This window comes from Garra rufa, chromosome 22, assembly GCF_049309525.1.
Source record: "Garra rufa chromosome 22, GarRuf1.0, whole genome shotgun sequence".
NCBI classification, from domain to species: Eukaryota; Metazoa; Chordata; class Actinopteri; order Cypriniformes; family Cyprinidae; genus Garra; species Garra rufa.
The window spans coordinates 17,123,229-17,139,468 of NC_133382.1; the positions used below are offsets into that span (position 1 = coordinate 17,123,229).

Genomic DNA, 16,240 nt, shown 5'->3' on the forward strand with positions numbered 1-16,240 from the left:
ATTTTTATAAAAAAAAAAAAAAAAAAAAAATCCTAGGGTAAAACAGGAACTTGACTCATTTTGATATAAATATTATAAATAAAAAATTTCCCTCCACAAAGAATGGCACAGAGAACAATCCCTTCATAATCCCTGAGGGCAACTGTGCACTATATTTGGGACACTGTCAAGATATTTTTACAATGAAAAAACATTGAAATACAAGCACTGAAGAGCAAACCCAGTACAGAACCAGCATCCCAGCATGGGTTTATCTGAGTATGTGCTCTCATGAAGGACAAATCTCTACACTCTCCCTGAACTGACCTCCTTTTTCTCTGTATGACTAAACTAATCTTCTGGAACTAGCATTCTGAATGCCCCCCACCCTTCCAACCCTGAACCCGGCTGACCCCGCCTCATTGTCATGTATGGCTGGTCATTCTGTCATTGTTGTAAGAATATTAAGAACTGCAGGAACTGAGGGCCAATTTGCATGTAATTATAATACATTTTAGAGAAAGGCAGGGCGTGAACAAGACAGAAAGAATGGCAGCTCGTTTTGAAACGTGAAAACAGAAAGGCTTTCTCCCCCTCTCACCTTTTTTACTCTACAAGGTTATCTGTCCAACAAGATAACGAGGATCCAGAACTCTGAACGCTCGTTACTTAGGCGGCCTGGGGGTGGATGGCGCCTAATTAATCATTGATTGTAATATGGCCACTCACAGAGTCTGAGTGGGGCGATCTGGGCTGGAGGAGGGAGTCCAGTCCAGAGCGCTCATCTCCACTCTCCATGTCTACAGACTCCTTCCGCTCATTGATATATAACGAGGCTGCCGCCCTTGTCAAGTACAACAAATAATTCAAGGAAAAGCAACAGAGATATTAAAACAAGCTTGTACTCACACTGCCATCACTACGCTGGCCTCCTTTATGCGTGATCACCACCACTTCCATCCATTTACGCAGATGTTGCTGCAAAAGAAGAAACGTTGAGTCTCTGTGCTTTTGACTGTTTAAATTCTTTGAATAATGTAGTGAATTTTAACTTAAATTCTTTAAAGAATAGTTAAAAATATCTAAGAAAAATCTCCATGAAATGATGTAATGTTAATTTTAGCAAAATAAGGGAATCATACAAACTGAATGTTATTTTTAGAGATATTTCACATAAATGATGTTTACACAGTCCATAAGAGAAAATAGTTGAATTTATAAAAATGACTTTACAAACACTTCTTAATACAGTGTTGTTACCTGAATGATCCACAGCTGTGTGTTGTTGTTTTTTTTTTGTATAGTGATAGTCGCTCATGAGTCCCTTGTTTGTCCTAAACCGTTAAGCTGCCTGCTGCTCTTCTGAAAAATCCTTCAGGTCCCACAAATTCTTTGGTTTTTCAGCATTTGTGTGCATTTGAAGCCCTTTCAACAATGACTGTATGATTTTGAGATCCATCTTTTCCCACTGAGGACAACTGAGGGAGTCATATACAACTATTACAGAAGGTTCAAATGCTCACTAATGCTTCAGAAGGAAACACAACACATTAAGAGAGAACTTTGAATTTAAAGATCAGGGTACATTTAACTTATTTAGTCATCTGGGAAACATGTAAGTATCTTCTGTAGCTTCTGAAAGGCAGTACTAAATGAAATAAATATGATATTTAAGCAAAATATTTAGGCTTAAATATAGGCTTCATTCTGTTCAAAAGTTTACACCCCTGGCTCTTAATTTCCTTCTGGAGCATCGGTGAGCATATAAACCTTCTGTAATAATTGCATATGAGTCCCTCAGTTGTCCTCGATGTAAAAAGATGGATCTCAAAATCACACAGTCATTGTTGGAAAGGGTTCAAATACACAAAAATGCTGAAAAACAAAGAATTTGTGGGACCTGAAGGATTTTTCTGAAGAACAGTAGATAGTTTAAAGGAGAACTCCGGTGTGATATTGACCTAAAGTGTATTGAATCATGATACCGAGTGTGAACGTACCTTGCATATTTCATCTCGGTTTGTGTCCAGCTGTCCGAAATCTGGGGTCAGTTAGCCGATGCTCACAACAGGTTGTCAATGAAAGTCAATCGGGCATCGAAGGAGCCATGTAAATAAATCACTGTTTTACGCCATTTACGAGGCACAAAGTAGCTCCACACTTCATCGGTAGACTTCCTAGGGCCCTGACATTTAAAACGAGACATTGAGAACTCAGAAAAAGCACCGGTAGTTTATTTACAAGAAGATTTATACAGACATCTTCCACTAGGAACAGAGCAGTCGCCGCCATCTTAAATGTAGTCACGATAAATCGAGTGTGGAGCACCAATGAATTTATCAGGTTATCAACGTATCAGGTTGTAGTTTCCTTCGTGCTCGACACTCGACTTATCGTGACTACATTTAAGATGGCGGCGACTGCTCTGTTCCTGGTGGAAGATGTCTGTATAAATCTTCTTGTAAATAAACTACCGGTGCTTTTTCTGAGTTCTCAATGTCTCGTTTTAAATGTCAGGGCCCTAGGAAGTCTACCGATGAAGTGTGGAGCTACTTTGTGCCTCGTAAATGGCGTAAAACAGTGATTTATTTACATGGCTCCTTCGATGCCCGATTGACTTTCATTGACAAGCTGTTGTGAGCATCGGCTAACTGACCCCAGATTTCGGACAGCTGGACACAAACCGAGATGAAATATGCAAGGTACGTTCACACTCGGTATCATGATTCAATACACTTTAGGTCAATATCACACCGGAGTTCTCCTTTAACTGTTCAGGAAAAACTACAGACTCATAAACAAAAAAAGCTACTAAGTGTATGTAAACTTTTAAACAGGGTAATTTTTATGAAATCAACTATTATTATTATTGTTATTAACTATATGTGAACGTCTTTTATGTGAAATATCTTATTCAGGGGAGTACTAAATAATTATGATTATATAATTATGATCACTTTTATTTTGTTAAAACAATTAACATTTTGCAGATTCTGCAAAATGTAAGCAAACTTTTGACATTAATTGTACATAAAATAAATTTTTTTTTTTCTTAATAAATTCTATGGGTTTGGCTTCCGATCTCATCCGCATCCAGGTATTTTTAGCTGTACAAAACAGCTAGTTTTGCTGCTTGTCTAACATGTCTAACCATGTTATTTTAATGTATTATCTTAGTTATGAACACACTGGTTCGTAGTGCAAATATCATAAAAAGTTTTCTGTGTATTTAACCCAAACCAGTCTTTCTGTTAATTCATAAACATTAAACTGTTTCATAGTGTTGACTTACCATCATTTGGTCACAGAATTTGTCATTGAAGGAGTTTGGGAAGAGACGAGTGACAGATGTCAGTCTGTTGACCACATTGAGCGTCAGACTGCGATAGTCTCCGAGCATCATCAACAGGGGCCGCATGTGTGTATGGATCTGATCCACCTCGATAGTAGCCCCCTCTAAAAACTGAGAAACGCAGGAGCATGAATACACACTCAGACTTCAAAGCATATATATGGCCATTAAACAGCCCATGAGTGCTTAATAGAGACAGCTGCTTTTACATGCCCTACAAGGAAGAATACAAGATAATGGCATCTTAAAGCCCTGTTTTTCGCTACTGTCTTGTCAATTCACGGAAGCAGAAAAACTCTAAACCCAGTGCAAAAAGAAAGGCCACGCCAGCCTTCCGCAATGAGACAATGTATCACGGCCAAATTCATTTTCCTCTCAGCCTGTTTCACTCCATCCTGTATTGATCTTTTCAGGCAGGACTCATTAGAGGCAGCAGGGCAGAGGAAGAGAGTGCGGAAGAGACTGAGAGATAGGAGAAAGGAAATGAGGCTTGTGGAGAAAGAGGGCTGACCTTTCTCATGCAGGCCTCTCCGGCCTCCTGGAGCTCACTGTTAGTGGAGTTGAGAGCCTTGAAGAGGGCAGCGATGATCTTCTCTCGGGACTGAGGAAGGTAGTTACAGGCCGCCAGGGCGTCTGAACAAACACACACAGGATGGTTAAGCGGAAAATCATAAAGACAGACATTTATCATTTCTGACTAGAGTAATAGCTGCTAAAAATTCATCACAGGTATAAATAACATTTTAAAAGATTGAAATAAGAAACTGCTTTTTCAATTTGCAATAATATTTCTCAAGATACAGCTCTTTTTCATGTATTTTTAAATCAAATTATTGCAGCCTTGGTGAGCATGCTTTTTTCAAACGTACTAAAATATCTTGCAGACTGCAAACCTTCGAGTGGTAGTGCAAGTACACAAAAAGTATTATTAAAACATGGTAAATCTAATTAAACAAGGACAACTTCACTTTAGCACCATGTTAACAACAAACCGAGAGCCAAACCTCCTGTACACTGTGTGTGGAGGTTTATTTGTAAGACATGCATGCTTATATAAAGTTGCTGCCTATGTAAAGTCTTCCAAATCAATCGCTCATCAGGATCTATTTCAGTTAGCATGCTGCTTCAGAAGGCAGATGCCTATGAAGGCAAAAATCAGTCAGGCTGCTCACTAGGTTATGGAAGAGACCCTATATATAGTTTCTTGTATATGTATGAATAAAAAGTAGAACATACTGAGAGCAGCAATGCGCAGTGGCACCAGTGAAGGAAGGCTTTTATAACAGGGCAGCTTCATTAAAGCAGCATCCTCAGCTTCACACAGGTTCAGCAACTGTTAAATCAGAAACACTGGAGCTCAGAGAGGAGGTACACAGAGCATCAACACACTGGTGATTTAATATCAGCCACTTAGAAGCAGAAAGTTTCAGACTGACCTCTGTGTAAAAGACTTTGTGCTCCACCACATTGAGGTCCATGGTGAAGAGGCGGGGCTGTAGGGTGGTGCAGAAGGTGTTGCCCTCCATCAGGCCAATCTGAGCGTTGGCGGGCTGATGCCGCAGAAGATGTTTCTTTGGAGGAACCATGTCCTGCAGCACCTGGAGGAAATGAGGAGAGTTTTAAACTTTCCCTAAATAGAGGAAGGAAGCTGACTGCCCTAAAGATCCTTCCTTTCAAGAGTTAACAATAAGAATTGTGATGAGAGAGTTGACGGAACGGTCACTTGGCTAGTGCACAGAATATAAAAGTCATTTTGTAAAATAAACTTTTGCTTTTCTGTAAAATATTATAACTAACAGATGATGTTTTATAATAATTGCTTAGCAAATTGGAGTTAAACTAGCATATTCATTCTTGCAAAAAACATTTTAAATATAAATATAGCTGCAAGCAGCAATTACCAGGGTTTAAGCGCTTTAAGGCATTTAAGCACACATAATGAAAAAAGATTATGCAGCAAATCCAGGTAATTTACCATAGAAATATTTTTTTTTTAACGTTTATGACTGGTAAAGCGCAGCTGTGGTCCGATCTCCTTAAAACGTTGCATGCTTGTCACATGTGCTCACCAGGTGTCATGAAGTTTTGAGCTTTCCTGTAGGCTTTATAAGATTTTGGGCAAATTTGGACAGGCCCCTTTTCTAAACAAGCCAGTTATAGCTTCCCAAAAGGGTAAATTTCAACATTTTTTGATAATTATTGACAGAGTCCAGAGAATTGTACTGCAGTGGATGTTTCCTAAGCGAAAAACCTAGGACTAGTTTGCAAAAGTAGGTTTTTTACATCTTCTCAATCATTTAACAAACGATTTGATTGACAGCAGTGGTTCTGGAGGCAAAGTTGTCCAGAATGAGGAGTTCTATCACATGATACGAATATTGCACGTATGTGCGAAAAACTGTGCAATGTACAATCGTTTACACTCTTGAAAAATGCATTATCACCCCCCAGTGTGCGATTTTTTTTCAAATTTCTCACAGATCTTTGGGGCTGCGAGTTAAACAGGCCCACCGAGTTTTGCTTCGATCGGCCTAATTAACTTTGTCTAATAGGCTCTCAAATTTCATCGACCAATGTTTTTTTGAGATACACAAATGTCTATATAGACGCTTGTGGCACTTTGGACCTAGCAGCCAAGCCCTGTGATTTTTGTCCCGTGACTTTAGACTGAGCTCTTACATGAGTGTTCTAAGTTTGGCAAAGAGATCTCATTCCGTTCAGGAGTTATAGGCATTTTACTAAAAGTGGCCCTGCCCCTTTCAAACATTTTAGCATCCCTTTGCAATGGTCAATCAAAAGGTCAACTTTTTTTGATAATTATATATTTTTACTCTCCAGAGAATCTTTCTGCACTGGTTTGGTTTCCGATAGGGTGAAAAACCTACAACTAGTTTGCAAACTTTTGGATGTTTTTAAAAAAAATCCAAAATGTTTGAAAAATTTGCCAGGCGCAAATCTTGTCCAACGCAAGCCAAGAATTCCAACGACACAAGACACTTGATCCGGCAACTGACGGTTTAGGAGTTATAAGCGATTTCGTACTTTTGATCGCTGTAGCACCCCTGTCTGGCCAACTGGGGAGAGCCTTGGTGACATTGTTGGTGATAAGAATACTACAAGTCTCTACGACAGTTTTACGTGGACATTGGTGATTCTTGGCCATTCTAACAATTACAATAGGGTTTCAGTGCTACACACTTGAACCCCTAAAATGTAAACATCTAAAAACTAAATAAATTAAAAATTGGTTATAAATGTTTGTTTTTTTAACAAAGGAAACTTAGAGAAATCGTAGAGAAATATAATCACACTTACTTCTTTATGTGGCTCCATAATGATGGTGACGGTCTTGCCTGTGACTTGAGCAAGCACCTGCAGGGAGTGCATGGCCTGCTTGCGGACCGTAGAATTTGGTGAGGTGACCTCTCGTACCAGGTCATGGGTCACCAGATGAAAGGATTTATCTTGGGCAGATAGAAGCTCCTCAGTCTTCTCCTCATCTTTAAGAGGAGTGGCACAGCGTATCAACAACTGCTCCAGCGTGGTCTTTGCCATTGCAACTGCGCCATTAGACACCTGTGAGAGGCATTATGGGATACAGAAGTTCACGCAGTTGACCCAAACATCAATGAATTCTAATAACATTAGTAGAAAGCGGTTGTACCTCTCCTGTGAGGTCCATCATAACAAAGAGCAGAGCTTTGAGAAAGGTCAGCTGGTTCTGCAACACCCAGATGAGAGGAAGCCTCTCCATCAGGAACTTAATGGACACCACTCCACCTAATTTTGCATACCAGGCCTGCTCATAACAGCATGCGCATAGTCGCTCCACAATGTAGGAGAACAACGGCAGCTGGCATGCCTGAAGAAAAAAACAGATTGAGTTTCAAAAGAAGAGCTTTCATGTAGAATCCGTCTATGGGAAAACACATTTTAATTGAAGACCTCACCCTTTCTTTGGAGCCCAGGATAATGCTGGCAACATCAAAAATGACAGCAAGTGCAACTTCTCCAATCTTGCACAGCTCCTTCTCCTCATAGGCCATGCAGATGGCGATGGCGTCGATCAACACGAGGGGGTCCATGCCTTTGGAGCCGTTCTCTTCACTGTGGAACATAGCCGTGCTGGGCTGGCTGCCTGACTGGTAGCATGGCAGCAAGAAGGGACCTAGGGCACAAAATTGATTTTTGTGATGATCTGAGTGCACTTTGGATGTTTCTCACACACATACAGAAAAAAAAGGGCAAAAGCTGTTTTAAACGCAAAGAAAGGCCGCACCAAACTGCAAACTAAAATGTCACTGGATTATTACAAATAATAATAACATAAATGTTTGGAAATGTAAACGGATATTTCCTACTGACACACTACAGCAAAACAGAAATAACCAACTTAAAACCATTTTGTAGCTGGTGAAAATACTTGTGTTCTAATAGTTTTGGGCACCAATGTAGTTGTTGCTAAGCAAAGTCATGATATTATATTAAAACTGGATGTGCTAAAAGCCAAGCAATGTCTCTTGTTTCCGATTTTCTGAATCATAGTTCGACAAACAGACAACTATAGTCAATCCTCACATCCACTATTTTCAGTACAGCTGAGAAATCTGCAGAAAAATGAGTGCTGATAAAAAATTTGGGGAGATAAGGACTACATACTGGGACAGGTTGGACATTTCATGTTTTCAGTCCAGGAGGAATACTAATTACCATTTTGTACAATCCAGAAGCCAAGCATTTCTTTCCACAAGGTCACAAATTACATTCATTATATTCATTTAAGAAAATGACTGGAAAGATAACAGTAATGCATTGCCTCTAGATACCTTACTAATATTAAATAATTATCAATTATAGCACAGTTAATCTAAATCCCTGTTAATATATAAACAGTAAATATTGTGTGGGTGAACACTTCTGAAATCATGTTATAGACAATATAGATGACATTAATACAGAAGCAGAAAGGTTCCTCACCACACTGCTGAGCCACTGCCACCATGGTGTAATGGCGGATCAAGCTGGCAACGAAAGGCAGAGCGCTGGGCCTGAGATCCTTGATGACCGCGGACATGAACGCCCCCGTCAGGGCCTGCTCAAACGTCCTGCGTGCCGGGGTGTCCTGGGCTTTGTACCGGTGGGAGATGATCACGTTAGGGATCCACTTCTCTGTGAAGCTGTTGAAAACCAGCAAAGGGATTTAGCTCATAATTCCACATCGCATCCATGAACTCTCTCCATTACATGCGCCTGAGGTTGAATAACCCAATCAGGCGATTTGATTTGATTACCGAGTATAAAAGGCTTTTTGTGTTTGGACAGCTGAGCCCCATGGGAGTCTGGCTTTGTGTCTGGCTGACATTTTGTCTCATGTTTGGTTATTTATCCCAGCTGATAGCTGCACAGTGATGGAGTGAGTGTTTTATCCTTCCTCAAGCTTGTGTTCTATAATGCCAAAGCCGGTAGCAGTGGTGATGGATCGCTCCATTTCATTATCGCTATTTAAAAGGCTTGGCTTAGGGAGAGGACTGAGCCGGAGAGAGCGGTCAGATCAATTCAAATTCATAACGCTGCCACTTGAATGGGACTCAATTATCCGGCCTGGCATTTGCGATATTAAGAGGGCATTCTGCCTTCTGAAAAAAGCCCCTTTCATGATGACCAGTGCAGTGTGCCACACTGAAAGAGGGAGAGAGGATGTCATGAATCAAGACATCTGACAGCAGCGGCGGCGGCTCTCCTCCCATATAAATGACACTCGGTTATTTCGGAAGGGGGCCGTATGACTGGCTTTTGGGGTAAACAGATAAAGTACAGTCAATTAGCCTCAGCATGGAGATCAATGACTCTGTTATGTGACCCTCCTGCCCAGCCAGTAGAAACGGCTCTGAGTAATTAGCCCTTTGAACACTGTAGACCAGCGGTTCCCAATTCCAGTCCTCGCGCCGCACCGCTCTGCACATTTTGCATGTCTCTCTAAGTTAACACACCTGATTCAGATAACCAGCTCATTAGAAGTGAGGTCCGTGCAGGAACTGCGATCCGATTGACATGGTCCCTGCAAAGTTTTCATTGCTCCCTGCTCCCTAAGCGGGGGAAATCTGTTTACTATACTTCGAAACATTCATTAACATATTTGCGCTACGTCACCGCATGTAGCATCTTCACACACAGATGAAACTTACTAGAGAAGTGTGACATAAGTGCATCTGTAAATAAATGCATTTTAAATTTACGTCTCGCACGCTTTAATGACCTTCAAATGGAACACATATGCTCGCTTCGAACTAATGAATAATGGCGGAATATCCTGTGATGTCCACTTCGAAGGGCAGTAACGTTGGAATAGAACAAACGTCGAAAGCGATGCGTGAAACACACAAAATGTGCAGAGCGGTGGGTCGTGAGGACTGGAATTGGGAACCGCTGCTGTAGACAGTGGCGGCCAGGCTGGATGAGGCCCAGAGGAGCTGCAAACATAGCAAAAACTGTGAAAAATGCAGAGGCATGTTTCAGCCTCAGAGTGCAAAGAACAGGGCTGCAACGAATAGTTATTTTAAATAAATGATTGATCTGTCAATTATTCCTTTTTTCAAAAAGCCAAATTTATTTGGCCTGTATTTTTAATATATGCAATATAAGTGATGACGATATGAAACGATAGGTCTTCCGGGCAAAAAGTGTAGTTTTTAAATTATATTTAAACTTCTTACTCAAACATTAAGGCCCAGTTTCACAGACAGGGTTTAGGTTAAACCAGGATTAGGCCATTGTTCAATTAGGAAATTTATGTAGTTTTTAGAAATATTCCTTAGGTAAAAACATTACTGGTGTGCATCTTGAGACAAAACAAAAAATCTGACATATTTTAAGATCAGTCAGTGCAAGTTTGTTTCAGTTTAAACAGCCCAGACATGCATTTTAGTCTGGGACTAGGCTTAAGCCTTGTCTATGAAACTGGGGGTAAAGGTCTTAAAAGTTGTGTTTTGGGCTATTATGTTTTGGCACAGTATCAGTCAAACTAAAACTAAAAGCACAATATGGCTTAATCCCTTAATTAAGTCTGTTTTCGTTACGCGTTTTAAAGCGAAGTGCGCACTTCGTTCAGGCGATCAGCTCGTAATCCGGTGTTTTCCGTGCCTCAGAACGGCTCAGTTCACAGTGAATGCAGTGAACTCCATTACTGTTTGGGAATGCAACAATATATGGCTATTACGGTCATAGAAATAACAATAATTAAAAAAAATTTATTACTATTATATTCAAATCTGTTCGGCTTCCTAAATCACCAGTGTGAATGTAATTTAGACTGAGACAGTATATCACAACTAAAAAGAGGGCTGTGTCCCCATTAAAGTTCTCAAAAGTGCATTAGATAGAATAATTTAACTTTAAAATGTAATTTTTTTGTTTTAAGTATTCATTTGTCTTTTTATTTTTAATATCACAATAAATATCAAATTGTGGACTTCACATCAAGATATTATTGCATTGTGAGATTTTGATAGTTACACCTATTAAGGTCCAAAAAAAATAAAAATAAAAATACATTGAATGTATCTGTGTAGGCCATGTTGTACTGCATATTATGTGCAGAAAGGAAACATTCTAAAACTGCTTTAAAATGTAAAGTTAAAATGACTAAACTCAACTGAACAGTTATTATATAAATAAAATATTCTCTTGCTTTAGATAACTTTCATGCACTTTTACCACAGCATACCTCCACTGTATTTCAGATTGGCAGATGTTTTCTGCATAAAGTATGCATACATGATTGATCTATAGTCAGATTTGCCAAACATTTTTTATCAGATTATCCATTTTATAAATATATATGTAGTTGTTGCATCCCTATAAGAACTTGAGCTGATAGTGAAAAATGGTTTCAGTGAAACTTCAAGTGATTGTCTTACTTAGGATGGGCGAGGAGCTGGTAAAGGGCATGCTTGTTGTCCTCCAGGCTGGTCATGGCAACCAGGAAGCATTTGATCACCTCCCAGGCCTGTCGTCTGTAATATGGCTCAGTATTGGCACTTTTCAGGCAATCCAGTGCCGTTTCTATTGCCTATATACGTGAGAACAACATTAAACATTAGTTGACCAAATGCAAGACATAAAAAATAAAATTAATCAGCTTAATGCTTCACATTAACATCCCAAAAACTGATTATGAAACCTCATCACAAAATTGCATATGATGCATGCCTCACATATCATTTTTATTCAAGTTATGTTGCACATTTATAAGACACTAATCTCCCTCGCTTGAGTGAAATTTTCTGTGATGACACTTAAAGACCCATCATACATTAAAACATTCTGCAGCGATTAGATGCCTCTTAAACCCTTAAATTATAAAGAGACAAGCTAAAGTGGCAAGACACGTCGAGGGAGAAGATGAGCTAATTAGTAGGATTCAAGGATAGCGAAGGCAGCTCGCCAGAGAAAGGGCTGTCTGAACGAATTATCGCCGTAGACAGCGTGACCACTGACAGCCACGCAGGTCATTTCAAGAGAGAAAAGCCAAAGCTGCCTCTTAATGCTTATGTGCTCTTGGAAAAGGTGAAATAAATGGCACACGGGCTGAGAAAAAGAGGGTCGTAGCTGGCAGTACAGTACTGTTTTACAATTCCTGAGGGTCCTGAGCTGTTCCTGCCTTGTTGAGACATTATTATAAATGTCACATAACCTTGTACACATGTTCTATTCCCAAGAGGTCCCTTCACACAAACTATGTCATTTTTCAAAAGCTCAAGGCCTCTACAGAGGAGGCCTTGTGGCTAAAAATGTGTGTGTGTTCCATATATAAGCGTGAGTTTTTCTTTAAAACTCTTTGGGAGTTTTTCCCTCATGTTGAATCCTTGGCAGCATTGAGAAACCGAGTCTAGGAACCCCTGGTGATGGACTCAGACACCATGTCTGAATGTTTCAACTTTAATACCATGATGCTTGTAAATCAGATAAATATGGGCAAAATTAATCAAGCAGGAGAGACCATCAGCGCTGACAGGAGTGCAAGTTGTCTCTGACTGGAGAAGATTCACATTGAACTATGCTGCATTAGCTTTCATTTACAATCGTATGGGTTCCTGGAGAGAAGGAACGAAGAACTGCTTCATATTGAATGAGAAGACAGTTGAGTTCTGCTGGCGCCCAAATCAAACTGCGCTTGGAAATTCCTACACATATTGAAACAAGTGTGAATGCTTTGAGAGTGAAGGCCGGTCCTATGGGGGACAGAATGAGTTGTTGTCTGTCTCGATCCAAACACATCGCTGGGCTCCGGGCGGCTGCAAACAGCAGCTGCCGCCTGCGGCAACCACAGGACGCATGCAAATGAAATTAAGCAGCGACGGCGCAATGGCGGTAGCATCCATCTTTGTGGAGTGAACACAATTACAGAAATGACAGTTTGCGTTTTCCCAAGCAGCGACGAGCAGCAGGAAGGGCCATTAGCTGGAGTAAATAATCCCGTCTGCACAGCAGGGAGAGATTGATTAGAGTGGGGTGGGCAGGAGGGAAGAGATGAGCATAGCTTACAGCCTGATGATCTATTTAATTACCTGGGGAAGACGATGTCTTTCTGCACACACTACGCATTGACAAGTATTCATTACATGACGAGAAACCCTCTTCCAAGCCCTCAACCTCCCAACCCCCTTTCACACACATATTGAAGGCAAATTGACATATAAAAGGAAATAGATTCGTTACGGTTTATTGAGATTGCTCTCAAGCATAAAAAAAGTTCCACTTGCGTATGCCGCAGTGATACTGTTTTTAAAAACACGGCACAACCTCGTATGGCTCTCTAAGAGTCCTTAAAAACAGCAAACACAAGTGGATTCATCTCAAATCAAACTCAACCTAATTTCTTTCAACAGCACTGAAAAGGCACTTTCCTATTGAAAGAAATAATTGAAACACTTATGAAAATGTCTATTGATTCCCAAAGGATATAATGTTGAAGAATGTACTAGCCACCCTTTTCCCGTAAAAGTGTATATCCTACTTATATAAGTCTTCTGAAGCCACACTTCATGGTATGGTATGGTTTTGGAACACCCATATGGACCTTTTTTGGTGCTTTTTTTTTTTTTCAAAACTTCAAAAAAAAAAAGTACTTTCATTATTTAGAAAAAAAACTGGCCAGCACATTCTTCAATGTGTCTCTTTTTGTGTTTCACAGAAGAACAAAAATTCATATGTATGGGTTTGGAACAACATGAAGATAAGTATATGACAACTACTCCTTTAAAGGAACACTCCACTTTTTTTGGAAATAGGCTCATTCTCCAACTCCCCCCGAGTTAATAAGTTGATTTTTACCGTTTTGAAATCCATTCAGCCGTTCTCCTGTTCTGGCGATATCACTTTTAGCATAGCTTAGCATAGATCATTGAATCCTATTAGACCAATAGCATCGTGTTCAAATATGACCAACGAGTTTCCATATTTGTTGTATTTAAAACTTGACTCTTCTGTAGTTATATCGTGTACTAAGACTGGTGGAAATGCAAAGCTGTGAGTTTCTAGGCTGATAAGATTAGGAACTACACTTCCATTCCGGCGTAATAGTCAAGGATGTTTGCTGACGTAATATGGCCGAAACAGGCGGAGTATTATCAGAAATGAGTTCCCAGCTAGTTTAGCATTTGCACATGTGTTGCGTGGTATTACTGCTCCTGCTTCAGCCTCATTACGGCAGCAAACTTCTTTGAGTATTACGCCGGAATGGAAGTGTAGTTCCTAATCTTATCAGCCTAGAAAATTGAAGCTTTGCATTTCCACCAGTCTTAGTACACGATATAACTACAGAAGAGTCAAGTTTTAAATAGGACAAATATCGAAAATCGTTGGTCATTTTTGAACGCGATGCTATTGGTCTAATAGGATTCAATGATCTATGCTAAGCTATGCTAAAAGTGATATCGCCAGAACAGGAGAATGGCTGAATGGATTTCAAAACGGTAAAATTCAACTCGGTGGGAGTTGGAGAATGAGCCTATTTCCAAAAAAAGTGGAGTGTTCCTTTAAAGCTGACAAAGTATATAGTTGTATTAAAACCATACAGGAATTTTCAGTTTGGTTAGGGTGATTTTGCATCTGCAGAGAAAACTAAAATGATTTTAAAAAGGCAGAAAAATGACTTTCAATTCTAAAAACTAAAAAAAAAAAAATCTTAACTTCAATCTTTCTATTTAAATTTTCATAGGTAACACTTCTGACCCAAATTAATGTGATATATAAATATTTTCTGTTATGTAAACAAAATGAGAATTTAATGTAACACTATTATAAACTATACTGTAAAATAATTTTACTTCAACTTTAAAGGTACAATACAAACATTTACATTTTAATTTCTTCATTTTCAAACATTAAACTATCAAACATTTTATTTCAGCATTTTTGGATGGCACTGTCGTCACTTATAAGTGTAATGTAATTTAGACACAAATGAACAGTGCCACAATTCATTCTAAAGCCTGCATTGAATATACTTAATTATTAATTTAAAATTAATATGTGACCCTGGACCACAAAACCAGTCATAAGTATTTTTTTTTTTCGAAATTGAGATTTATACATTATTTATACAAAGCTGAATAAATAAGCTTTCCATTGATGTATGATTTCTTAGGATAGGACAATATAGTTCATGATACAACTATTTGAAAAACTGGAATCTGAGGGTGCAAAATACTGAAAAAAACACCTTTAAAGCTGTCCAAAGTAAGTTCTTAGCACTGCATATTACTAATAAGAAAAATTACATTTTGATATATTTTCGGCAGGAAATTTACTAAATATCTTCATGGAACATGATCTTTACTTAATATCCTTATGATTTTTGGCATAAAAGACAAATCTATAATTTTGACCCATACAACGTATTTTTGGCTATTGCTACAAATATACCCGTGCTACTTGAGACAGGTTTTGTGCTCCAAGGTCACATATATCATGCATTGACATCACAATAAGACACTGCTTGTATGAGGATGATATAAGCATCACCTTTTCCATGGGAAGCTGAATGGAGGCTTTGCAGTCTGTGAACTCTGCCTTGATGCTGGGGCCTTGAACCTCAGTCACCACATACTGCAGCTTCTGTGACTCCTTCAGCATTTTCCGGTTACTTCCTCCAAACTTGCCCAGTACCCGATAAGCAACATGGGAGATGGTCTCCGCAGGATTACGGAGCGTTCGCCACAAGGCCTGTTTACAAAGGCATTAAGAAAAACATTTGAATCATGCCTCAAGCGTCTGTCACGTCTAAGGTAAAAGAGTCAGAGGTTGTACCTGCATCAGCTCAGCTCGGACTGGCTGGATGTGGTCATAGAGGAAGTCAGGCTGCAGGTTGTCCACACAGAGCTCCAGTGTGCGCAGGCCCTGGCTGACCAGAGTCTGGGAACCGTTGAGTGCAGACACCAGTGGGTCCATGAGCATGGGCAGGTAGGGCAAAAGAGAGCTCAGGCGCACAGGGACAGTGAGACACAGCTCCACAAACAGATCCTTCATGTGCTGCTTATGGAGGCCACTCTGCAGCATGTTCAAACCTAAGAGATGCCACAATGGATCAATACTCAAGAAGGTGTTTTCATGGTGACAAACATCTTAAACCATCTCTAGAACTGAACCAGATAAGAACTACTGTTCTGAGAAACTGCTAGGGCTAATGATCTCACTTACCTTGCAGCAAATTAGGTAGCAAAGGTAGAAACTCCTGGTACAAGAGGTCATGGCTGCCCCCTCCTATAGAGCGGAACAGGGCTCTCAGCAGAAGGAAGTAGTTATAGGGCTCCTTGGCAGATTGAGCCAGCTCCATGGAACTGTTCACTATTTTATGAAGGTGAGGCTGTAAAAAAAAGAGATTCAATACATCCTTGAGAATAAAAATAT

At 39.7% G+C, this 16,240-nt stretch overlaps 1 protein-coding gene across 4 annotated transcripts in view; it reads right to left on the reverse strand.

The window, feature by feature from the left end:
• The window catches only part of trrap (transformation/transcription domain-associated protein), a 112,649-nt gene that overhangs the window by 83,307 nt on the left and 13,102 nt on the right, over window positions 1-16,240 (reverse strand). For all 4 annotated transcript variants that reach the window (XM_073827660.1, XM_073827659.1, XM_073827661.1 and 1 more), the window contains exons 18-30: window positions 16,031-16,196; window positions 15,641-15,897; window positions 15,356-15,556; window positions 11,248-11,399; window positions 8,309-8,508; window positions 7,282-7,499; window positions 6,996-7,193; window positions 6,647-6,907; window positions 4,768-4,929; window positions 4,568-4,664; window positions 3,843-3,964; window positions 3,272-3,442; window positions 889-957 (exon numbers count right to left, since the gene is read on the reverse strand). In XM_073827660.1, coding sequence (XP_073683761.1) covers window positions 889-957; window positions 3,272-3,442; window positions 3,843-3,964; window positions 4,568-4,664; window positions 4,768-4,929; window positions 6,647-6,907; window positions 6,996-7,193; window positions 7,282-7,499; window positions 8,309-8,508; window positions 11,248-11,399; window positions 15,356-15,556; window positions 15,641-15,897; window positions 16,031-16,196 — 2,274 coding nt within the window. The remainder of the gene's footprint in view (window positions 1-888; window positions 958-3,271; window positions 3,443-3,842; window positions 3,965-4,567; window positions 4,665-4,767; window positions 4,930-6,646; window positions 6,908-6,995; window positions 7,194-7,281; window positions 7,500-8,308; window positions 8,509-11,247; window positions 11,400-15,355; window positions 15,557-15,640; window positions 15,898-16,030; window positions 16,197-16,240) is intronic.